Here is a 25,536-nt window from a genome sequence, read left to right on the forward strand (position 1 = left end):
AGATACAAGGCGTATGTAGCAGGATCTCAATGTGTCTTAAATAGAATAAACATATGAGATGTTAAAAAGGAAAATACTCCAGGGGAAGTCTGGGCCCTGGGTTGTGAGTGGGGCCTCTATCCCCCGTAGTCTGGCTTTGCCCCGCCCATGGGGTACCACTCCCTTCCCCAAGTGATGAAACCACACGCACGCGGTCCAGCTCCAGCTCTCTTCCTATCAATAGTGAGAAGACATCTATCTATCCATCTAACAGAAATATATATGTGTACACGTACGTGTATATATATTTCTTGGCGCAGGAGAGAAGGAGGGTCTTACTTGGGGAGGGGCAGGCAGGTCCTTAGTCATCGCTTGGGGGGCACTCACAGCATCAGGACCTCTGATGGGAATGAGGCAGGGGCTGAAGCAGAGGAGGAGAGCAGTAAAAATGCAGGGAAGGCTGGACACCAGGCTGGGGGTTTCCTGTGTCCCGTGTGGTGTGCGTGAGAGGTAGACAGATAGACAGACAGACAGACAAACCCAGAAAGTACACACCTCCTGTCTGTGGTGCTTGTGTTTCTGGCTGTAGTGTTTGTCTACAGCACGTCTTGGTACGTGTGTCTGCGGGCCCCTGTGAGCTCGAGTCTGTGTTTTAAAAGGAAAGCGATCAGTTTCATAGTGAAATAACTCGCAGCAAGCATGCTGGCTGGGTGCGCAGAAATCAATATCTCATTAATTGAATGCAACCCTCATAAATCATGGGAGGAACTCGAGATTAACCCTCCTTCCCGTGGCTTCCTGGAGAGTTGGCGCTCAGGGCCAGGGGACTGAGGGCTGGAATCAGCAATGGCCTCGTGGGGCTGGGAGGAGGGGGCTGAGCCTCAAGGGGGCCTGGCCTGTTGGGAGGTGATGCCTGGAGCTGGTGTCCTGGGGGGAGCCAGAGTTCCCAGCTTGGCTCTGACCCCTGGCACCTGGCCCCGGGTGGTGGAGGGAGCAGGGTGTCCTGAGGCCAGTGGGTGGCCTGTGGTGTTGGTTGCTTCTTCAGGGGACCCTGGGCCGGTGCTCAGAGGCTGGCTGCACCTTGGAGGCTGGCTGGCTCTAGGAAGCCACTTACGCCTGAGCAGGAGGGGCTGGTGGCCCATCTGTCATTGCGAGTGAAGAACGCTCAGATAGGTGTTTGAGGATTTAGAGAACCATGAACGCTTCGAATACCCCAGGGAGGCTCCCTGGGGCTGAGGAGTGGGGTGGGCGGGTGACCAGGGGCCTGTCTTGGCCTTCTTTTACTTTCCAAGTAAGAATCGATCATTTTGGTGGAACGCCTGGAACTTAGTATGTGTGCGCAGAGGCCCGGGGCTCACAGTCCGAGCATGTTTAGTTATTTTGCAAATACAGTGGGAGGGAACAGGGCTGGTCCAGAGCACCAGTGTCTGAGTCTCGCCTGCAGTGCAACGTTGGGAAATCATTTTACCTTCTCTGGGCCAGTTTCAGAGCTAACTGAAGCAGCAGTAATAATGATTAATGATGAGAATAGTAAAAGCGGCTGCCCCCTACTGGGTACCTATTATGAACTTTGACCTTGGCCAGCGGCCCAATGAGAAAGATCCTATTCAGGTCTACATTTGACAGATCTGAGGGAACTGGGCTCAGACAGGAAAAGGACTGGCCCGGGTCTTAGGGATGGAGGGGGCCGAGCCTGCCTGCCCTGTCTGCACTGCCCCTTGGTGCTGAGAGCCGGGCAACCACGTGACTATCACATTGGTGGGGGAGGGGTGCGAGGTGGAATCTTCGCCAGGCTGAGAGGATGGCTGGACCCTTAGGGCTGGCGTGATAATGCAGAATGTCCCCAGCTTTTCTGCCCCGGCCTGGCACCTACAGATTATAGGTTGGGGCCAGAGAACCTCACTCCTCTTGCTGGGGTGCTTGTGGGGCCCCTCCCACACTGGTTCAGGAAGAACCTTTTGCTACTGGAGGAAGTGCAAGGCCTGGGCCAAACCTGCCTCAGCCTGGAGCCCAGGCACCTACAGAGTCCCGGGCCTGGAGGGGGACAGCGCAAGGCTGATGCCCTGGGCAAACTTGGGTGGGACCGGGGGGGACACAGTTTAACCGATAGCAAAATAATATTTTATGACTGCATTGGCAGAAAGATGAATATAGTGACATTACATATTAAAACCTTTTCTTTGACCTGCAATTGTTTCCCGATGTTTAAAGAAATGGAAACACTTTCGTGGACCCCTAAAAGCACTATGGGCCCTGGTACTGAACTGCCTGGGCCTGATGGGGAAGCCGGCCCCGCCACCACCCTGACCCCATGGTGACAACACTGTTAGCTGCAGGCAGCTGCACACCGTCTCCCCAATCCATCCCCCCTTTTTCTTTTCCACGGAAGCATTTCCCAAGTCATAGATGTGCTGCGGGACATCTTCTTTGATTGTCATTTTAAAAAAACCTTCCCAGGGAGAGAAGCCTAATCCTATATTATTTGAAAACAGAAAGTGCTGTGCAAATGCTAAGTCCAGTATAATAATAGTGACGCCAAGTAATTCTGTTTCGAGCAAGTTGAACTTGTTAAATCAGACAGATGCCGTCTGCACTGTTTTAAAGCCAGGGCTGGTGATACGTTTTATGCAAAAAATGCTTATCAGATGAAAATTGCTGAACCTCCCCAAAAGTAAATTGCTTTGCTCCGTAGTTAGACTTATGAGACTTCCTCTCAGGGGTGGGGTGACCACTATAGGTAGGGAGTAAAAGAAAAGCATCTCAAGCATTTTTGAGCATTTACTGTATGCTGAGCACCTGACAGTCAGCCTCATGTTTAATCCTTGCCGTTAATCACTCTGTGAGGTAGTTGAGATTATTCGGATTTTATATGAGCTAACCCTCATATAAAGGGTTATAAATCAAAGGGGTTCAGAGAGGTTAGATAACTTGCCCAAGGTCACACAGCTCTCCAGTGGAACCAGGACTTGAATCCAAGACCTCAGACTCTGGGGCCCTTTCTTTGTCCAATAAGTCTCCGAATAATGTGGAGAGTCATGGACCTAGAAGTGTGAGGAGTCAAGGGCTCCCCCGCCCCCTGTGGCTCTTCATCTCCCATGAAAGGAGCAGCAGGATGGAGGCTGGACTTCTGCAAGAGGAGGATGGGTGGGAGATAAGACGTTCCCGACAGCAGGGTGGCAGGAAAACCTGGGCTCTTTTTCTGTAGTGGATTAAAAGCCGTTTTCCCTCAATTCTGCAGATGGTGATTGTGTTTCGTTTCCTAGGGCTGCCGTAAAAACTGACCACAAACCAGGCGTCTTAAAACAACAGAGACTTATTTTCTCTCCATTCTGGAGGCTGGAAGTCCGCAATCTAGGTATCAGTAGGGCCTCACTCCTTCTGAAGTCTCCAGGGGAGGATCCTTCCTTGCCTCTTCCAGCTTCTGGTGGCTTCACGTGTCCCTGGCTTGTAGACACATCAGTCCAGTCTCTTGCTTCCATCGTCACATGGCTTCCTTCTCCCTGGGTGTCTCCACACGGCCTTCTTATAAGGGCACCAGTAACTGAACTTAGGGCCACCCTCCTCCAGTGTGACCTCATCTTAACTAATTACCTCTGCAGTGACCCTATTTCCAAATAAGGTCACATCCTGAGGTTCCAGGTAGATGTGAATTTTGGGGGGACACTATTCAACCCAGCACAGTGATGGAGCTCTGGGCATGTGGCCCGCGTGGGGCAGTACCAGGCTCCACTTATGAAAGCAAATCCCTGTTCTTGAAGGCGCAGGACTCCTTTGGGGGTTTTAAACCAGCCACTCATAGCCACCCCCAGGCATGGTGGTGCCCAGAGAGGTGGATGGAGCAGAGCCTGGACGGAGAGGTGACTTCAGGAAGGCTTGAAGTGAGGTGGGATCCCTTCCAAAGTTTCCAGGGACCTGGCAGGACCCCCACTGGTCCCACACAGGGGTAACTTGTGCCCTAAGGTCTCTGGTTAGAAGCTGGAGGGCACCCAGTCCTTCTCCACCTGGGAGCCCCTCCTGTTGGGCTTCAGCCGCCCGTGCTCTGGGCCAGCCCTGACCCAGCAGCTGTCAGGTCTGGCCTTCTACCCTGTGGCCGCCTCCCTCCATCACCAAAATGCTCCTTCCAGGCAGTGCACTGTCCATCCTGTCCCTGGAGGTCAGTGGGGAAAGCATTCCACAACCCTCATTCAGAATTTATTTCAGAGCCCAGTGGACACCAAGGTCATCACAGTCATCACGTTCCTTCTCTGCTGTAGCCCAGGCATTGTCAATGGGTGCGTATCACCCCCTAAAGGGTGAAAATTGGCTCTTGTAATTTTCGCTACTACAATGGTTTGTGGCCCTCCACAGGCTACAGTGTCTAAACAGATCTGCAGAATATCCCTGGAGTTGACATTTCAAGGGGGGAGGGTGAGAAGGGGAAACAATGTCTAAAAAGGCTCCTTAAGGGGGTGATAATGGGAAAAGGTTGAGAAACAATGGTCCAGCCCAAATCCCTTCTGCTGCAGCTCCAACCCCACCTGCACAATAATGATCACTAACACAGACAGGGCTGCTTTCACGCAGGCATTGCTGTCCCGTGTGCCTTACTCCTTTCCTCACTGAGTCCCCCCAGTGCTATGAGGGAGGTGCCACTATCTCCTCCATTTTATTTGATTTTTTATTTATTTTAAAATTTTTATTTATTTTTAATTTTGGCCGTGTACACAGCTTGCAGGATCTTAGTTCCCTGACCAGAGATCGAAGCCGGGCCCCCTGCAGTGAAAGTGCAGAGTCCTAACCACTGGACCACCAGGGAAGTGCCTTTCTCCTCCATTTTAAAAGATGAGAGCCGGAGGCACAGAGAGGCTAAGTGACTTGCCCAGGGTCACACAGCACATAAGAGGCAGAGCTTCAGCTCATCTCCTTGTGTGTCACTGTAAATTGGAGATGAACTGACTGTTCTCTTCCCTATAGCATTCCTTGACAATCTGAAGACCAAGGAGAAATATTGCTACTTCCTGCCTGAGGACTTTCTTGTGCAAAAGAAACATATCTTATATGTCTTTCCTCATTCTTATTTGTAATTTCATAGAAGGTTGTTGAAGGTTGAACTGTGTCTTCCAAAGGGCTATGTTGACCTTCTAACCCCCGGTACCTATGAATATGATCTTATTTTGAAATGGGGTCTTGGCAGATGTAATCAAATTAAGAGGAGGTCATACTGGATCAGGGTAGGCCCTGATCCAATGACTGGTGTCCCTATAAGAAGAGGAAATTCGGATACACACGGAAGAAGGCCAAGTGAAGACAGTGAAAACAGAGGCGGAGGAGACTGGAGTAATGCGTCTACTAGCCCAGGAACGTGGAGGACCGCTGGTCCCAGCCAGAAGCTGGGACAGATGCTCCCTCAGAGCCTCCGGGAGGAACCAACCCTGTCGACAGCTTGATTTCAGACTTCTGGCCTCCAGAAGTGTGAGAGAAGACGTTTGTGTTACTTTAAGCCCCCCCAGTACATGGTCATTTGTTACAGCAGGAAGTGAATAAAAGGCAATGCCATTTTCTATTAGAGTTTGGAGAGGGTGGACTGGACTGTGTGTGCACATGTGTGTATGTGTGTGTGTACATGTGTATATGTGTGTGGAGGGCTCGTCTGTCACCCCCTTCCTGTCACCTCTGCCTCTGTCCCCACCCCCACCTCCGTGTCTCCCATACCAGTTGCCTTTCTCTGTGGATGGGGCCATGCCCTTCCTCTCCTTACAGAAGGTAGAGGTAGGGGGGGCGGGGGGCGGCCCAAGGGGCCAGGTGGCCAAGGAGGGGCACCACTCTGCCTCCTCTGGTGAGAGGTGGGGTTTACAGACCCCAGAGGAGCCCAGGTTGGAAAAATCCTCCTTCGTATAATTCTCATTATGTGCGGCAATAAAGACCTTACAATAAAGTCCTTGTAAAGCGATAAATGGAGCTTAAACGGGGCCTGCGGAGCCAGAGGAGGTGGGGAAAATCAAAGGAATTGGAATTATCGTCTTCAGAAAAAGTGAGCAGCTTCTTAGAGAAGGGCCTCCAGAGCCTTCCTTGCTCCGAGACCCACGTGCCAGCCAAGTGGGATCTGTCTCAATAGAAGTTTCGGCAATGAGATAAATACTGCATCTGATGTCTAATAAACTTCTCTGAGAGGGGAGTAGTAATCAACACCAGGAAATAAATTCTCCAAAAATAAAGGCGGCACGAGTATTGATGAGGTGGAGGGCTGTGATGTTTATGGCAGTAAACTCATTTAAGATCCTGGGAAGAATTCATTCTTGGGAACCCAACAGTAATTTACTAGAGGTTTAATAGTTGGCAAGTCCCCAGGCTGCCCCAGGTGGAATTTACTTTGGCAAGATACAATTCCTCTGGGAGAAAATAGAGAAAACAGACTCAGGGCAGCCGGCTGTGCTCAGGAAAAGGGCCTCCACCACCTGGAGAACCCTAGACAGATCTCGTCCAGGCTCTTGAATGGAATTCCTCTGCCCATGTCAGCCTCAGGCACTGCCCTTCACACGTGTGCAGACACGCCTGGCACCGGCAGATGTGGGCTTTCCCAGATGCATGCCACGTGGGTCCGTTGATGGTTAGCAAGCCCCTCCAGCCCGGGCTGGGGCAGCAGCGGCTCCATTTCCTGGCCTGACTTTACCCATCGCTACCTTTCCGTTTGGGGCAGGGCGGTGTCTGGGTGCCGGGGGCCCTGCAGTCCTGCTGCCTTTGCTGGCAGGCTGAGGCCTGCCCTGCCCGGGAAGGAGACCGCGACAGGCTCACCCTGGCTTCTCCCACTTAGGCTACCCCCCGGGGCCGGCCTCATGGAGCGGATCCAGGCCATAGCCCAGAACGTCTCGGACATCGCCGTGAAGGTGGACCAGATCCTGCGCCACAGCCTGCTCCTGCACGGCAAGGGTGGGGGCCGGGGCACCCCTCTACTCCCAGGAGGCCAGAGTACAGGGTGGGACGTCCGGGGTGGGGCCCTGATTTCTCCCCACAGCAGCTGCCCAGGCTCCCGGGGGCCCTGTGTCTGGCTCTCAGCGGGGTGCCTCAGGGTTCACCCCACCGTCCCTGGGCGCCCCTTCCATTCCTCTTGATGTGGGGGCATCAGGCTGGGAGGCCCTACCTCTGCCCCCGTCAAAAAGTCAGGAGTACATTTGGGTGGATGCCCGAGGTCTGCCCGTCCAGAAAGCTGGCTCATAGCCATTCAGACCAGCTCCGCACTGGTTCTGAACCCCCTCAGGAGGGTGGGAGTGTTGGAAGAGGGGGAACCCCAGGCACAGGGACCCCCTGGCGGTGGCCTTTCAGGGGAGAAAACTCAGGCCAAGGGCAGAGTGGCCTCCTGCACTGCCCCACCCCAGACCAGCCCACCTGCCTCACGCTTTCGCTACCGCGCTCCTCCTTGGACCCAGGTCCTCAGCAAGGTGACCTTCTCTCCCTGCAGTGTCTGAAGGCCGGCGGGACCAGTGTGAGGCACCCAGCGACCCCAAGTTCCCTGACTGCTCAGGGAAGGTAGAGGTGAGGCCTGGGCCTGAGGCTGGGGATGACCGGGGGCGCCTCCTCCACGGGGGCCATACCCCAGATTAGCTCTGCGGTTCTGCTCCTGGCAGGGATATCCCCCATCAAGGGCCTCTCTGCCTGACCTCTGGACTCAGAACCTGGCACTAGCTGGCAGAGGCCCGCCTCGGGGAAACCACTTCTCTGCTTGGGCCATCTGCCTGGGGCACCAACCCAAATGTGCCAGGATGGCTCACGTTGCAGGGTTTTCAGTACTTTCTTACAGCAGGCGAACTATTGAGTATACATATGGTACCACCAGCAGCCCGATTCCCAACAAATTCAGACACGATGTGGACCTCATTCTCTCTCCCCCTCCCTCCCGGCCCAGCTGACCAGCTGGAGGGAGAGACCCCCTCCCTGTCCCCGCCTCCAGGGTCCCACCTCTGGCTGCATGAAGTCTGTCCATCCGGGGAGCCAGTCCACAGGCATAAAAGCCAGCCTCCTCACTGGTGCTGAAATCCCTAAGAGCGTGGGGTGTTGGCACTGCACACCCCTTCCTTGGGGACCAGGTGGGGGTCACTGTGGATGAGTCCTGCCCTGGCCGCAGCCCTGGCCCCCCTCAGAGGCTGCTCCCTGACCTTGGCTTCAGCTGAACCCTGCTCTTAGTTACGGGCGGAGGACAAAGGAAGAGGGACCAGCCAGGCCCTGAGCTGCTGCACCTCCACTGTTGCCCCTGGAACCTTGGCCGCATGTGTCCTGGACTGGCCTCATTCCCCCAGGGTCCTTCTCTTTCTGGGCCTGGGCGATGGTGGTTCTGTCTGGCCTTCCCTGAGGCTCTCAGCAGCCAGGACCCAGGGCTGGGTCCTAGGGCCCCGGTCTAGTCTCTCTTCTCTGCTTCTAGCCTTGCTGCGTCTTTAGGGTGGGCCCCGGAGACCCTGTCCTGGGGGACCTCGGGGTCCCCAGGGACGTGCATGCAGGGGCTCACCGAGGGTGCGCACGGGGCTGGCGCTGGCTCCTTGGCCCAGGCTGGCCCTCTCCACAGTGGATGCGTGCCCGCTGGACCTCTGACCCCTGCTATGCCTTCTTCGGGGTGGACGGCACCGAGTGCTCCTTCCTCGTCTACCTCAGTGAGGTCGAGTGGTTCTGTCCCCCGCTGCCCTGGAGGAACCGGACGGCCACCCAGAGAGCCCACAAGCCCCTCCCCAAAGTCCAGGTAGGTGTGGGAGGTGAGTGGGCCGGCATGGGGCTGCCAGCCAGCTCTGCCAGGTGGGTGGGCTGCTCCCAGCCGCCAGCCTGCGGGTGCCCGTCCCGACTTCTGCAGGATGCTGCAAGCTGAGGCTGCTTAAGGGGCCGGCTGGGGCCCTGGAGGTGCCCCCTTAATGGACTGGAATAATGGTAATAATAGCTGTCACTCATCGAGGACTTCCTGTGTGCCACTTTATTTGTCCTTATGCAATCGCATTTAATAGACGGATCTGAGGTCTGGAGAGCTGAGTTAACTTCTTCAAGGCATATAGTTACTCTGGCTCCACTGAAAGGCAGCCTGGCTTCCCTGCCCTTGGAGCCCCGGCTCCGACCACTACCTACTGCTTCCTTGTCGCGGCTGGGATCCTGGGAACTGTCATAGCCGACCCGCTCACGAAGGGCTCGGGACGGGTGGCTGATTGGAGCTGGGCTGGGACAGACCAGTGTGGCTGGGGAGTGAGTGTTGCGGGGAGGAGAGCTGGGCTCCCTGACTGTGGGGACTGGTGGGCCTCTCAGAAAAAGTGGGAGGGACTTCCCTGGCGGTCCAGTGGTTAAGACTCCGCGCTTCCAATGCAGGGGGTGCGGGTTTGATCCCTGGTCAGGGAACTAAGATCCCACAGGCCGGGTGGTCGCAGCCAAAAAATAAAAACAAAAAACAAGAAAACAGAAAAAGTTGGAGAAACTAGAAAAGGCCCAGCCTCACGGGGAAGGTGCCAGCCCCTGTGCCCAGGGCAGTGGGTAATGGCAGTGTCGTGGCTGCTGGGTGGAGGATTAGAGAACTGAGGTCTGGACCCTCCTCCAGGCAGTTTTCCGGAGCAATCTATCGCACCTCCTGGAGCTGATGGGCAGCGGGAAGGAGTCTCTGATCTTCATGAAGAAACGTACCAAGCGGCTCACGGCCCAGTGGGCACTGGCTGCCCAGCGCCTGGCGCAGAAGCTGGGGGGCGCCCGGCGGGACCAGAAGCAGGTACCTTATCCTCTATGTGCATTGAAGGAGCTGAGCTCAGAGAGCTTAGGAAGGGAGCTCAGGGCCTCAGGCTGCCAAGTAGACACGGGGTCTACCCTTACAAAAGTTTTATTGCATTTGTTGGAATTTGAGCCGCGGGCAGGGGGAGGCAGAGTCTGGATAGATGCATGCGGTAGCCCTGGCCCTTTTCATGTTTGGGGCGGAGTGACACCCCCTCCGCCTTAGGAGTCCTGCAGTCTGTAGACATCTTGTTCTTGTCAGGCAGAAGAGTCATGGCATTTGCCTGGAATGTTGGGAATAATGTAGCCTGTTTGGGGGAAGTTCCTTCATTCATTGGTTCGTCCATCTGTCTGTCCATCCATCCATCCATGCAATAAATATTTACCTGACTCTCTCATCACCCTGTTTATTTCTTTCAGAGTCCTTATCATTTCATGAAATTATCTCTTGTCTGTGTTTACTGTTGTCTACCTCTTCCATCTGGAATGTAAGCGCCTAGAGGGCAGGATGTGACTGTCTTATTCACCTGCGTCTCCAGCGAGGTCACTCTGCCCCTTGGCCCCTCCGCTGTGCTCTGGTGCCAGAAAGCGCCCTTCCAGGCACAGCCTGGACACAGTGTCTTCCGCTGGCCAGGTCCCCCTGGGGCGGCAGGGCTGAGGGCTGCTGCTTCTCTGTGCTGATCCTTTGTGCCCCCCTCCCCACAACCAGGTCCTTGTCCACATTGGCTTCCTGACGGAGGAGTCTGGGGACGTGTTCAGCCCGCGGGTGCTGAAGGGCGGGCCTCTGGGGGAGATGGTGCAGTGGGCAGACATCCTGGCTGCTCTCTACGTCCTGGGCCATGGCCTCCGGGTCACGGTGTCCCTGAAGGAGCTGCAGAGGTGAGTGCTGGGGGAGCGGAGGGGAGGAAGGGGAGGCCGTTGTCGCCCGGGAGCTCGTCAGATGGAGACATTCCTAATTCCCTCCTCCGGCTGCTCAGTTTGCCTCCTGCCCTTCCGTCCTCATCGCTGATGCCTAGTCATTTTGGGGATTGCACCAAGGGAGTGTATTTGCGTAGTGCTGTTCAAACAGGGTCCTGGTCTCCATCTCGGGGCTACTGTTTGTGCTCAGGGACTGACCAATACTGGCTTGTGGAGTTGAGCCACGTCACACAGATGTGGTCCCCTCTGCCTGCTGTCCTGGTGGACTTGGTGCAGCCTCAGGGGTCCTCTTCTGGAACGGGGCTCCTTCCTGGGCCTGTTCTGGGGGTTGGGGGCCAGGAAGACCTGGAGGGTGGTGAGGTGGGCCGGCGATGCCTACCCCTTCCAGTGCTTGCCTTTCCAGGGTCCCTCTGGTATTGTTGGAGGTGGGAGACTAGTGGTTAGAGTGGGTAGGATTGTGTGTGTGTGTGTGTGTGTGTGTGTGTGTGTGTGTGTGTGTGATGAGGTTTATTTTAACCACTGTATCTGTGGGATGTAGAAATATGTAAGATTTTTCTTCTTTTATTTAATAGTATTTATTATATGATATTTGATACATACAAAAATATATGTACCGTATGTCATGAAGTACAAGAATGGAGTGATCGCCCGTGGTCCTGCCATCCACCTTTAGAATGAGAATGTTACCAGGGCTCTCCTGTTCGCCTGGGACTCCTCTTGCCCATCCCTCTGTCCTGCCCGCCACCCCCCACCCCCACCCCCGCCCCGGCCCTGGAGGAAACCTGGAACTTGGATTTTGTGTTTATCATTCTTTTGCTTTTTATTATTTATTTATTTATTTATTTAGGCTGGCCGTGCGGCATGTGGGATCTTAGTTCCCTGACCAGGGATCAAACCCCTGCCCCTTGCAGTGGCAGCTCAGAGTCCTAACCACTGGACTGCCAGGGAAGTCCCTCTTTTGCTTTTTTAAAAAAAAATTAGTTGTTTTTTTTACAAATTCATGTATCAATAAATAATATATTGTTTAGTTTTCTTTTCTTTTTTCTTTTTTTGTGGTACACGGGCCTTTCACTGTTGTGACCTCTCGCACTGCGGAGCACAGCCTCCGGACGCGCAGGCTCAGCGGCCATGGCTCACGGGCCCAGCCGCTCCGCGGCATGTGGGATCTTCCCGGACCGGGGCACGAACCCGCGTCCCCTGCATCGGCAGTCGGACTCTCAACCACTGCGCCACCAGGGAAGCCCTTATTTTTGTTTGGTTTGAGCTCTGTAAAAATGACATCTGCTGTCTGTAGCCTCCAAGACTTTTTTTCTCCACCCATTATTAGGTTTTAAAGATTTCTCCACATTGCTGCCTGTAGCCCTATTTCATTCATGTTCAGTGCTGTATGATATTCCATTGTGCGAATGTACTATAATTATTTATCACTTTTTCCTGTCTGTGGACATTTTCCCCTGTTTTTACGAGTTATTATTTTTTTAATTTTATTTATTTTTTTGGCTGCATTGGGTCTTTCGTTGTGTGGTCTTTCTCTAGTTGTGGCGAGCGGGGGCTACTCTTCATTGTGGTGTGCGGGCTTCTCACTATGGTGGCTTCTCTTGTTGCGGAGCACAGGCTCTAGGCATGTGCGCTTCAGTAGCTGCAGCACGTGGGCTTCAGTAGCTGCAGCCCACAGGCTCAGTAGTTGCTCAGTAATTGTGGCATGCCGGCTCTAGAGCGCAGGCTCAGTAGTTGTGGCGCACGGGCTTAGTTGCTCCGCTTCATGTGGGATCTTCCCAGACCAGGGATCGAACCCGTGTCCTCTGCATTGGCAGGCAGATTCTTAACCACTGCGCCCCCAGGGGAGTTCTTAAAAAGTTATTTTGAATGATGCTGTGGTGGACATTTTGTACGTGTCACCTGGTGTCCCTGGGTCAGAGTTTCTCTTGGGTATAGACTGAGTTTTTTCTTTGGTATAGACTTTGGTGCACAGTTGCTGGGACTTAGGGTGTCTGAAAATTCAGCTTGACAAGAAAATGCCAACTGTTCTCCTAAGTGACTATACCAGTCCAGTCCTAGCGTGTGTAGGTTCCCAGTGGGATACGTTCTTACCCGCATTTAGTGTTATGGGACTTTCTCGTTAGGGGTGTGGAGTGGTGTTGTAGTATCTTGTTATGGTCTTAACTTGTATCCCTGACAGCTGATGAGGCTGAGCAGTGTGTTATATTTTTGGCCCTCCTTGTTTCCTCTTGATGAAATGCCACTTCACGTCATTTGCTCACTTTTCTGCCGTGTTTCTCTTTTCCATATTGAGTTGGAGGAGTTCTTTATATATTATGGGTATAAATCCTGTGCATAGGACATGTGTTTTAAAATCCTCGAAGGCTAATTTGTGGCTTGTCTTTGTAATTGCTTTATGGTCTTTTTGTTTTGTTTTAAGGAACAGAAGGTCTTAATTTTAATGTAATCAAAGTGATCAAATATTTTCTTTACGGCTTGGGATTTTGTGCTTGGTGAATTTCTGTTCCTTTCACTGGCCTTGGGATAAGATTGTCTTCACTTTGTGCCAGGGCATAACTAAGGAAGGCCTCTGAGTTGTTCGCCTGCAAATGAACTTTTCTCCATCAGCGCATCAACTTACTCTCAGGTGGTTTTCAAGCTAGAATGTGATTCCTCTCCAGAGCCCTCCCACCAGCCGGATGGTCTGTTGGTTCTAGAAGTCTTTCTCTTTTTCTGATTGGCATTTTGTCCCGACCACGAGTGCTGGTGCTGTGTAGCGTGGAAGTGTTGGAGAGAGGAGGATGCTGATGGGGACAGAGCCATCGACACTCCTAGGTCGACAGGGCCCAGGGGGCGCTGGTCTTGGGCAGCTAATCAGCCTCTGCAGTTCTCCCCTGAGGCTTAAAGTCTGCCAGTGACTCAGGTAGAACTTCTTGTGACCTCAGTCGGAGAGAGCGTAGGGGGAGAGGGAGGCTGAGACTGGGGTGTGCTTTGAAGGTTTACATCCCCATGGCTTGAAATTCACCCCTCTGGAGTCATCCTTTTAAGTTGATGCGCTTGTCTCCAGTAGGCCTAGTAAAGATGGAAAGTGTCTTCGGGGGGAACGGAACATGTAAGTGTGCATGTGGAAGAGGGTCCGCTTTGAAGGGGGCGAAGGCGTCAGGGACCGACGAAGGGGCTGCATGGTTGTGGCAGCGTTGCGAAGCCCATCCCAGGTCGGCGGGGGCGGGGGGGCAGCAGGTTCTGGGGAAGGAGGTGCTGCCTTGAAACGGCACCTCTGCCCCATCTGTTTGAATGTCACCGGAGTGGGAAGGAACTAGGCTGGGAGCTGTCCCCGTATGCCAGTGCTGAACCGTCAAACTAGCTACCCGGTGCCGGGAGAGGGAACCGGCACATCCCTGTGGCATTTCGTCGTCAGACAAGCTGTTGCCATCGTGCGGGCCATTTCAGAGCGGTGTGCCCTCTCGCTGCCCACCAGAGCGCACTGCTGCTCGCTGAGCTGTGCCCGGCCCTGCTCCCCCTGACCCGAGGGCTCAGGAGATGTGTCTACACTGTGTGTGGAGCAGAGCACTGCAGAGGCAGCTAACATTTGCAAATAATGAAAAGAGGCATCTCTCCCTGGCCTCAAAGCTTCCTACCGGGAAACTCAGATGGGGTGGGGTGGGGGGGAGGAGGAGGGAGGAGAAAAGGGACCCGAGGTGTGAGACACCAAAGAGGTCTTAGGCCACTGAGGATGGCACTGCTAGTGCCGTGGGAAGCCAGACCTGCCTCAGGCAGAACAGCAGGCAAGGGTCGGAGGACCCTTGTCCCCTGGGTCACCAGAGACCCCAAGATGCAGTGGGAAGAATTCTGGGGGTGGGGACTGTTCAGAGCCCTCATCCCAGACTCTGCCACATACAAGTCCTCTGTCAGTGTGAAGCATCCTTCTGTCAACACCACGGACCCAGCTCCACCTCAAGGGTTAGATGAATTCACGTTTATCAAACAGCGCTGAGCTGGATTCCTCCCTTCTGACCGTGCATCTTCTGGGGCCAGAGAGGTGAGAACTTCCTTCCTTTACTGCTCCCTCAGGGAATAGGAAGGCTCCCGTGCATTTGTGACAGCCCAACATCACACTTAGAGAACCGTCCTTCTGTCCTTCCGTGAGAGAGAGCAGGTTATGGCAAGACTCCCTAAGAGGCAGGAATTTAACTCAGCTGTTCTGCTTCTCAGCCCATGCTGGGGTGTCTCCTCTTGCAACCTGGACCCTGAGTCTTTACCTACCCAGAGCACTTCCTCTTCCTCTGGCCACCCTGGCCCGGCTGGAGCTGAGCCTGTGGTCAGTGGGGTTGCTTTTGCTCATCACAGGGTCCGAGCGGTGAAGATGGGGGTCACTGCACTTGGGAGGCCCTGAAAGTGAGGCCCTGGTGAAAAGTGCCAGAATCTGAAATATGCCCCTGCTGCCATTTCTTTCACTCCACACATGCACCCACGTGCATGCATGCACGCCCCTGTACACAACCACACATGCACACCCTGTATGTGCACACCCCACGCATGCACACCCCTGCACACCCCTGCACATGGGCGCATGCCTCCACACACACGCAAACACACACCCTTGCACATGGACACGCACATACCCCGTGCATGACATGCAGCCCATGGCACAGTCTTGCACACACGCACACAACACACCCACAGAGAATCCATATCTTTCCACCAGTGTGTCACTTCCCGCCAAGCCTGTACGGATCTGAAATTCCCAGAAGCAGGGGCTCTAGGGAGAGGTCGCCCCACCTCCGCTTGGCAGTGTGTTAAAGGGGCAGAGGCCCAAGGCTGTGCCCAGACAGCTCTGCCCTTGGCTCCCTGCGGGGTGTAGGTACAAGCAAAGACTCTTGCCCAAACAGGGCAGAACTGTGTAAACAGCTCAGTCACCTCAGGAAACAGTCTCAGGAAGACTCTTTCTAAATCTGTTAGCAGGTACAATTTAAAACAACTAAAGGAATAAAAATTAAAAAAAAGAAAACCACCTTCCCCAGGAGACAGCATGCTTGTATCTATAAAATTAGCCGCACCCGCTGTGCTGGAATTCGTTTCAGGTGCGATTCTTAACCCTGGCTGTAGCCAAGCTGCCTTAGAAATATACCGACCTTTGGGCCCACTCTTGGCGTCTCTGATTTAATTGATCTGGGCTGGCGCCGGGTATCAAGTCTTCAAAGCTCCCCTAGGCAATCTGCGATCTAATGAGCAGTGACGGTTGGGAATTAGGAAAGTTGAGGCTGTGGCTTTTCAATGCCCCCCCGCCCCCGCGCCCCAAGTCTGGGTAGCAGGATAGCTGTGGGGTTAGGACATTGCAGAATGTGTGCACGGTCCCGAGAAGCAGGATTAGGGCCTGGGGTAAGGGCTCAGCGCCTTAAAGATGTGTGGATTCCTCCCGAGCCTGCATCTGCACACTCAAAAGCACCAGTGTTGCCCTTGGTTGCAGGGTCGGGGTCAAGTGGAGGGGCAGGCCAGGCAGGTACTCCTTGCAGGTGGCCCAGGTAGCGGGGCCTCTCGCAGCCCACCCAGGACATCCGTGCGAACCTCTGCCCTGGAGTGTACTTCATGCCACGCCCTTTCCTGGTGACAGCTGTCAGCTGGGGCTATGAGCTCCTCAAACTGATTCTTTGCTGGGACCACCCGGACGCTGCGTACATGCAGGCCTTTCCTCGAGTGGAGATTAAAATACAGATGTGATTTAGTTTGCTAAAGTTGCCATAACAGAGTACCACAGACTGGGGGGGTTTAAACAACAGAAGTGTATTGTCTCCTAGTTCTGGAGGCCGGAAGTCCGAGATCAAGGTGTTGGCAGGGTTGCTTGGTTCTGAGGGTGTGAAGGAGGACCTGTCCCAGGCCTCTCCCATAGCTTCTGGCGGTTGTTGGTGATCTTTGGCGTTGGTTGGCCTGTGGAAACATCACCTCCATCTTCGCCTTTATCTGCACATGGCATTCTCTCTGTGTATGTGTCTGGGTCCAATTTTCCCCTTCTTATAAGGACACCAGTCATATCAGATCAGGACCTACACTAATGACCTTATTTCAACTTGGTCACCTCTGTAAAGGCTCTACCTCCAAATAAGGTCACATTCTGGGGTTTTGGGGGTTTGGCGAGGGGTGCACAGTGCAACCCATAACAGGACGGTGACCATTTGAACCTAGAAAGGGTTTGTGGGCAGAGATACCAATGAATACAGGCATGGCACTGCCATGGGTTCTGCGGGAGGCGGGATCATCTGGGGACCCCATCTCCCAGCCTTGTGGAGCTGTTGCATGCGGGTGGCACCAGGGTAACGTGAAAACAGGTCAACGGGATGTGAAGGTAATCCGAATTCTGAGAGTCGCAGCTTGGGTCCTGCCACAGAGCGTCTCCCTGGGCTGGCCAAATGCCCCTCGTGGGGAAGACCGCAGGACCCAGATGCCGCCTGTACATTAGTTGCAGTTTATTCGCAGATGTTCATGGCAGATGTCTTGGCCACTGACTCAACAACGAGGCCGGACGGAGGAGCCGCTTTTCTCTGCTCCTCGTGTTTTGGTGTTTTAATTAACCGACTCACTGGAGTGATGTTTGGGGCAATGCACAGAACCTACATCTGGCTTTGCTGCTGCTAGTTGTTTCCGGGGTGAGAGCGGTGGCGTGCAGGGACAATGGGCCCTGATCAGACTGCAGCTTGGGCATGTCAGACAGTCCCGCCCGTGCCTTGCGTGTGAGACGGGAGGAGAGATGAAGCCAGAGCTCCCGTCAGCTGCATCTGAGACATCCTCATGGATGCCCGGATCCGCAGTGGGCATTTTAACGTGAAGCCTTTCCCTTCCTGCCTGCCCAGAATCGGCTGTGCTCACCCATTTTATCTGCATAATTTCAAGCATCATTAATAGTACATTGGCATGAGGAAAAATTACCAAGCTCTTCCTCCCTCCATGAGTGAAATTGGGTTTAGTAGAAAATTAGTTGACTTAACTGGAAAATAATGAAAGTTTGAGAGGAGAATGTTTAAATAAGGAGGACGAGGACGGGAAGCTCGGCTGTGTAGCCCCGGCCCCTGTGGAAATCGGTCTCCTGGCATTTTTGTTTGTTCAATGTTTGTTCAAGGGAAATACTGGGGAGGGTCCCCGGAGAATGACAGAGGCAGGGACCACATCCTGTCCCTCGTGCTCAGCCCAGCTTGACCAAGCTGCAGCCAGTAAACCCTCTGAGGAGCCAGTCCAGGCAGGCCTCAGGGTTTGAACCCATTCAGATCTGTCTGTGACTGGCTCAAACTGGCCTGAACTAGCCAGCTTAAGGCAGCCACTGGGGGGATGGTGCTACCATTCTCTGGAGTGGGGGGAGGGGAGAGAAGAGAAGAGCACTGATTTTGGGGGGCACATGGGGAAGACCTTGAATCTGGGTTTAGACACGTCGAATTAGAGGTGCCCACGTGGAGGCAGCTGAGTGATGGGCCGCGGGGGCTCCGAATGGAGACCGCATCTCGGAAGCCGCTGGTAACTGAACACACGCGTGAATAAAATTGCCAAGTGATAGGGGAAGAGGCCTGAGAGCAAAGCCTTAAGAAACAGCAACACTGAAAGGCTTCTTGGGGAGAGAGGTGCTGGCAGAGGGACTGAGAAGGAGTGGGCACCCATGGAGAAGATGCTTCTAGAAGGAGGGTGTGGCCAATGATGTCACATGCTCACAAAAACTAAGAAGGAGACTGAAAAATGTCCCCGGCATTTGGTCACATGGGCGTCATTGTCGACCCTACAAAGAGCCATTTTGGTTGAGTTGTGGGGACAGAAGCCAGAAATTTGTGGGTTGTGGATCGAGGGGGCTGTTGAGGAAACCAGCAGCGAGTTAGCTTCTTCTCCAAGGAGTTGAGCTGTGAGCGGGAGGAGAGAGAAAGAGAAGTGGGGGGACAGTGGAGTCGTAGATGGTGTGTGAGTTTCTTGGGGCTGCTGAAACAAAGTACCACAAACTGGGGGATTATTGTCTTCCAGTTTTGGAGGCCAGAAGTCCGAAATCAAGGTGTCAGCAGGGTTGGTTCCTCCTGAGGCTGGTGGAAGACTGTTCCATGCCTCTTCTAGATGCTGGGAGCCTCAGGCTTTCCTCGGCTTCTAGATGTCTGTCTTCTCCCAGTGTCTTCACACCATCTTCCTTCTATCGTGTCTGTCTCTGTGTCCAATTTCCCCTTCTTGTGAGGGCACTAATGACCTCACCTTAACTTGACCATCTGCAAAGACCATTTCCAAATGAGTCACATCCCAGATACTGGGGTTAGGACTTCAACATCTTTTGGGGAGACTACAATTCAACCCATAACAGAGTTTTGCATGTTTATTTTTCAAGATGGGAGAGTTGTAAGCATGTTTAAATGCCGGTGTGAAGGAGGAGGAGAAGGAGGAGTTGAAGCCACAGGAGGGAAGATAGTATCATGCATGGTGGCCCAAGACGATGGCCCCCAGGAGGAAGAAGAGGCAGGATGTGGTGGGGGCACCGAGATGGGGCTACAGGGATGGAGGCAGGGGTTGCAGCGTGCCCACTGATGCTTTTTATTTTATCTTTGATGTAGGAGGGATGAACATCTGCTGGGAGTGAGGTGGAGGGGGCGGGAGGTGTGAGGAGAGTGGACGAGACCAGAACACCCTGAAGGCTGCCCCGGATTTGTGCTGTGTTAGCCCTTAACAAAGAGATTTCAACCAAATATGGCAAAATCTTATGACTTGACAAGGCTGGGAAGTGGGAGCACAGATACTCATTATTTTCTATAACTTTCTGGATGCTCAAAATATTTTGTTGTTCAATCCGAACAGGGGGGGAAGAGCTGCATCCAGCATCTGCTTGGCGCTTAGCAGACCCTGGACACACTGCTTCTTTCTCCCCCACCTATTCCCAGAGGAGGCATGAGAGGCAAATGACTAATTTACGCTAAAACACTGCATCCCCTCTCCCTTCTGGTTTGTTTGTTTATTTGTTTTTTTGGCTGTGCCACGTGGCTTCCAGGATCTTAGTTCCCCGGCCAGGGATCGAACCCGTGCCTCCTGCAATGGAAGCTTGAAGTCCTAACCACTGGACCGCCAGGGAAGTCCCGCCTCTCCCTTCTTTTGCCTTCTTCCTCCTTGGGTTCCAAGGAGGCATTTAAATCTGCGTAGCGGGATCATGTTCGGTGTAGCTGAACGCCGAGGAAGATGAGGGCCTCTGCTGCTGGGGGCCCAGAGCCTCGCTGGTCCCTGCCTTTCATCCTTCCCCGGGATCCAGGAGAGAAGATGATTCCCTGCACCTCCCCCTCCACGCTGCTCTGAGCCACAAAGAGTGGGAGTCTGTCTCTTGCAAATCAAGGCCCCTAAGCCTTGACCTTGGCCCGTAAGTGTGACCTCACGGATGTAGTGGCCGAGGCGCCTTTTCCAGCTCCGGCCTGGTCCACACTGGGGCTGGGAGGTTGTAAAGGAAGAGTGATTTAAAAGAAATCACAGGCCCTCAGGAAAGGTCCACGCAACCCAAGTGGGGTGGGGAGAACTTGGGGGGAGTCAGAGAAGAAATGAAGAGGAGGGGTGGCTTCTGAAGGCTTTTGAAGGAAGTTGCTAAGGAGGTGGGATTCCTTCCGGGGGGCGGCGGGAGGGAGGCATCAGTACATCTTCAAATCTGAAGAGCCATGGGTTCTTGTAAACAGAGGTGGGGTCCTGAGCAAGGGAAGGTCTTGTCCCATGGCGGCTGGAGAGGTGGAAGGCGGACAGTGGGATGAACTTCCTGGAGACTGAAGTACCCCCCACAGGAGGGATAAAACGCCACTGCTCTGCGCTCAGAGCAGGGGCAGGGCCGGCCTGGGACTCTTTTCATTCCTAATGAAGCTGGCAGAAGCACAGGATGGTACAAATAACCGCTAGCACTCCTTCTGACTTCCCCGAAATCATAAAAGGGCCCCTGGGCAAGAGAGGATTTATCTTGGGAGCCAGACTGTTCTGGAACGGACCCAGATTACCCTACGGTTCGTGGCGGCACTCCAGGGCTGTGTCTTTTCTTTAACCCGAGTCCCCCACAGGGCTTGTTCCAGTGGGACTGCGAGCAGAGTCTCACCCATCTTTGTTTCCTCCATGGGTTGGTTCCTCACAAAGGTGTGTGGAACTGGATAGAACAGCGAGGGCCCCTAGGACCTGAGAATCCCCGGAAGAACTGAAAACCAACATCCCAGTGGCAGGCCCCACCCCAGAGCGAAGAGGTGGCCCCTCTGGGACCGACCTGGCCATCAAGAGCCAACACGGGCTTCAGTGACCCTCACCTGCACCCGGGCCTGAGAGCCGCCTTCACTGAAATCCTGGCTTGGACGAGAGAAGCCTTGATTCACGCGCAGCGTTCACGTGCATTGTTACATAAATGGGGGGAGGAGGCAGGGGACAGCCAGAGGGACGTGTTCCCTGCCCGGCGGCCCCCAGCGAGCTGGAAGGATGAGTCTGTCATTTCACCCAGCTCTCCTGGGAGCAGCAGCCATGTTTTTAGCCCTGAGTTTGCTTACGAGGAGGGAACGCTGGGGAAGAAAGTGTCGGCTTTGGACCACAGGCCCAATGCGGGCCGCCCAGTGCCGGCTGCCCAGTTCCATTTCCGAATCCTCCTGCCTGTGTTTCCTCTGGGCTTTGGCTAAGGAGTGGCTTTTCCTTTGAACTCCCTTTTCCTCTGAGCCCTGACTCCACTGGGGACCTGACCGTTCTCTTTAGCTCTGATCCCTGACCCTCCGAGGGCACTGGGACACCTGCCTTTTCAGGAGACGGAAGCTGCGGGTGAGCCCATCGTGAGGGCTTCGCAAGGCTGCTTTCGTTGGCTCAGGAAGGTCAGCTCAGGCTGGGCAAGAGAAGAAAACCCTGCAGGAGAATTTAATTCCTTCCTTGTTAGTGATCCTACCTGCTAAAGCAGCTTGTTAGAAGGCCAGTTAACTTTCTGGGTTTGTTTCTCTGTGGTCCTCACGCCCTGGGGAAGGGGCGGCAGCCGCTCTAACAATGGCCGTGAGAGAGAGACGGGGTCAATGTCTTAGTGCTCAGGGGGTGGGCACCGGACGGGGTGAGAGGGCTAGCAGGCCCCAGAGGAGACAAAGGTCCTGGGCTGCCCAGGCGGGGTGCTCCCAGTAATGCGATGGACCCAGGGAAGCTGAAGTTCCCCATGGGCACTTAGCGCCTGGAGGCAAAGATCTTTGAGGCTTTGTAGGATTCTTTTTAATTAGGTCCATCCCACACAGAGAAGACAGAGAGGGAGAGAGAATAGTTTGTTCCAGAACTTGAGCACTGCCTGGAGAGATGATTTCTAGCCACAGACCAAAGGCACAGGGAGAAATAAAGCCGGAGAATTTTTAGCCTAGAAGGAGCCGTGGAGGTTTGTCCATGTGTCATGGAATGGGAGCGGAGGTGGACACCAGAGCGATTCTGTGTCTGCGCGAGGTCACCCAGCGAGCTCGTGCTGCAGCTTTACGCCCAGGGCTGCTCTTCACCGTGTGGAACTCAGCATTTTGATTCCTAGCTGAGGTTTGTTTTTTTTTTTCTTTTGGGCGTAGATTATATTTTTTTCTCTGCCTTGTCCCATTTACTCGTTCACCTTTTGATCTTTTAGCAAAGAGTAACAGTCACCCTGCTTCGGCTCTTTGCTGAGCCCCTACCTCGTGGGGGGCCCTGGAGAAATGGGGACACGGGTGCCTTTGGGAGACAGAGTGCTGGGCGTGCACTTGTGCGTCTGGGCACGGAACCGTGAGTGTGGACAGTTTGGTTCTGGCTCTTAAAAAAAAATTGTAGTAAAGTACGTACAACGTAAAATTTACCATCTTAACCGTGTGCGGTTCAGTGACGTTAGGTTCGTTCACGTGGTTGTACAGCCATCCCCACCATCCATCTCGAGCCTTTTCCCCTCCCCAGACTGAAACGGTCCCCCTTAAACCCTAAGTCCCCACCCCCCACTGCCCCTGACAGGTTGGCTTTCAAGGGTGGATTAATCTGGGTTGGGCACCGGGACCAGACGACCAGGTGACCTGCAGAAAGGCTCTTTTTCCCTAGATCACTCCTTCCCCCAGCCCCTTCATCTGTATTTAGACTCCCACTCAGGTGGCCTGGGGACCTTTGGAAATTCATTCCAACCACCCAATTTGGCAATTCCACGGAAACTTCCCAAGCATTGTGGGCGGTAGTGGGCGGGCAGGGGAGGCTAAGTGGGTGCATCTGAAGCCCCTTCGTGCTGCTTGACCCCCTCTCACCAGGGCCATGGGGGTGGGGAGGCTCTGTGAGCCCCTCCCGACACAGCCCTGGGCTAAGAGTCGGAAGAGAAGTGAACTTGACGTTGGAATTAGGAAAATGTCTGGACAGGGGCCTTTTGAGGAGTCAGCACGGAAGGTGGAATTGTACAGCTGAGCCTCCCTGGGCACCTTTGTCTGAAGGTTGTCAAGAGACAGCGTTTTTCAATTCATGTCACTGCTCCAACCAACCACTTAGAGTAAAATTGCCCATAAAAGTGAACTTAAATTACAAGTGATAAAACCACAGCCCCCTCTCCCCTCGGCTGACCCTCTGTGCTGTCCTCGGGACGAGCTCAGATTCCTTGTGACAAGAGTAATGAGGAAGCTTCAGACACATTTCCAGTGAAGTCACCGTGAATTGAAAATCTTTGTTTTCTAGGGCTGGGGGGACTGTGGGTCTCTTCGTTAACTCCTCCTGGGAAGAGGACCTGCTGTCTCTGGACCAATTTGTCTCTCCTCCTCTTCTTCCTGCTGTGATGTCCTTTTGGGACCCGTGGGGCCACTTGTGTCCAGTCCAGGCCAGGAGGCTACTCAGCTAATAACCCTCGGCAACGCCCATCAGCCCTGGGCCCCTCTCACTCACCCACCCCCTCTCTCCTAACATGCTTTTCTTGACCATATTTTCAGCCTTTAAACCAGTTCTTCCAGGTGTGGGGGGATGGCGGGTTCCCATGGTTCATTACCTTGTGAATTCGTTCACGAACACAACAGTACTTATTGGGTCAGATCCTGTCCCAGCTCTGGGCTTTCAAAGATAACCTGGCCCTGCCCTGGAGGGGCCCCGGTTGTGAGGAGGTGACTCAGGGCAGTGCAGAGGGATGGTGGGGAGGGGAGTGGGATGCTGGGGCAGGGGGATCGAGGGAGAAGGGCGTCTCACTCTGACCAGAGGTCGCAGGAGGGCTTCCTGGAGGAGGAGGCAAGGTTTGAGTCCAGGAACAGGAGGTGAGAAGTCTCTGGAAAGGATCAGATGGAGCTAGGGATGACTGACCAGGTTGACATCATGGAAAGATCTCTCTAGAAAAGAGTCAGGCAAGACAGGAGGGACGCAGAATGGAGAGGAAATTGTCTCAAGATTCCAGCTGAAAAATGACCGTGACCTTAAGTGAGGGGTGTGTGTGTTGGGCGTGGGGATGGGGTAAGGAGTTGCCAGATTTGGAAATTCAGAAGGTGAACCTGATGACTAAAGTAATAATAATCAACGGAACTTTCACTCTCCTTGCCCCACTTGATCCTACCAGGAACCCCGTGAGGTAGGCTTTTTTTTTTTGCGGTACACGGGCCTCTCACTGCTGTGGCCTCTCCTGTTGCGGAGCAGAGGCTCCGGACACGCAGACTCAGCGGCCATGGCTCACGGGCCCAGCCGCTCCGCGGCACGCGGGATCCCCCCGGTCCGGGGCACAAACCTGCGTCCCCTGCCTCGGCAGGCAGACTCTCAACCACTGCGCCACCAGGGAAGCCCAATGTAGGCATTTCTATTTGTCTTTTGCTGATGAGAAAAATGAAATCCCTAGAGGCTAGCGGCCCCTCCAAAGTTAGCAACAAAACTGGGACTGGGGCCCAATCTCTGCTGGCAGCCCGGGGCTCCAATTTCAGGATGTCACTGTGGTCCAGTGACCCACCATTGTGCTGTCTGATGCCCGGTGGCCCTGGGGAGGAAGGAGAGCTCAGTGGGGGGGAGTGTGGGCGCTGGGCTCCAATCCCAGCTCCACGCCTTCCTGGCTGTATGATCCTGGGTAAATGACTAAACCTCTCTGTTTCCTAATCTGTAAAGAGGGGAGCAGGATGGGAATGGGTCTGATCTCATAGGGTAGCTGCCCAGATGAAAGGAATTGAAGAATCGATGAGTTGAAAGCACGTAGAATGGTGCCTGCGTTCAAAATGGTAGCCATGAAGGTGAGGAAGACCACACAGGCTCTAGGAAGTCAGTGTGGGGTCATTTTCCCAGGAGAGGGCTGTGACTTGCTTATCTGGCCTCTCAGTGGCCCTGGTGTCTGGGGCTGGGGCCAGGGGTGCGGTCAGGGTTGAGGCAACCAGAGGAAGCGCCCATGACTCTGTTGGCACCACCCATGGCCACAGAGGGACAACACGTTGCCTGGTAACCAGCCAGAAAGGCAGTGTGGGAAAATCAAGCATGTGACTGGTGCAGGTAGCAGCAACTAGACCCACCTACGGTTTATATTTTCAGAATCGTCTTAATTTTCCCAGACCCAGATTCCATGAGGGAGGCGCAGCCACCCGCTTCCTCACTTCTGCAAGAGGAATCATCACCTTGTCTTTCTATTTGTGGTTCTCAATTGAGTGGAGGAAGTGGGGAGGGGGACCAGGGTCTGTCCTAAACCCAGAGCTTCTGTAGCCCAGGACGGAAATGATGCTCCGTCTGACTGGAGGGCTTTGGGGTGTGAGAGGCAGCCACACTGGAAAGAAAACAGGGATCCTACAGAGGAGAATGTAAAGCCTGCTCACCACTTAAAAATACCACCAAATAGTTCATGAAGTCTCCAGGCTGTGGGAACTGTTTCCTGTGATGGCCCCAGACCCCTGGGGTCCTGGGCTTATTCCCCTTTGCTTTCTGAGTAATTCAGCAGAAAAGCTGAATAAGCACGTCCTGCCTGAGAAGCCCTGGGTTTGAGAATCCTGTGTGGCCGTCTGGTTGCAAAGAGGGGCTCATTGGAGGGTTGGACGGGTGGAGACAGGGGTGGGG

General features: G+C 54.0%; 1 protein-coding gene across 2 annotated transcripts in view; it reads left to right on the forward strand.

Moving 5' to 3' along the window:
• MGAT5B (alpha-1,6-mannosylglycoprotein 6-beta-N-acetylglucosaminyltransferase B) overlaps nucleotides 1-25,536 on the forward strand; it is a gene marked incomplete at both ends in the record, with an annotated part of 66,595 nt that overhangs the window by 17,278 nt on the left and 23,781 nt on the right. For both annotated transcript variants that reach the window (XM_082860216.1, XM_082860217.1), the window contains 5 exons: nucleotides 6,770-6,885; nucleotides 7,415-7,488; nucleotides 8,513-8,683; nucleotides 9,518-9,682; nucleotides 10,391-10,560. In XM_082860216.1, coding sequence (XP_082716342.1) covers nucleotides 6,770-6,885; nucleotides 7,415-7,488; nucleotides 8,513-8,683; nucleotides 9,518-9,682; nucleotides 10,391-10,560 — 696 coding nt within the window. The remainder of the gene's footprint in view (nucleotides 1-6,769; nucleotides 6,886-7,414; nucleotides 7,489-8,512; nucleotides 8,684-9,517; nucleotides 9,683-10,390; nucleotides 10,561-25,536) is intronic.

The sequence above is a fragment of the Leucopleurus acutus genome, assembly GCF_964270905.1.
Source record: "Leucopleurus acutus genome assembly, chromosome: 19".
Classification (NCBI taxonomy): domain Eukaryota; kingdom Metazoa; phylum Chordata; class Mammalia; order Artiodactyla; family Delphinidae; genus Leucopleurus; species Leucopleurus acutus.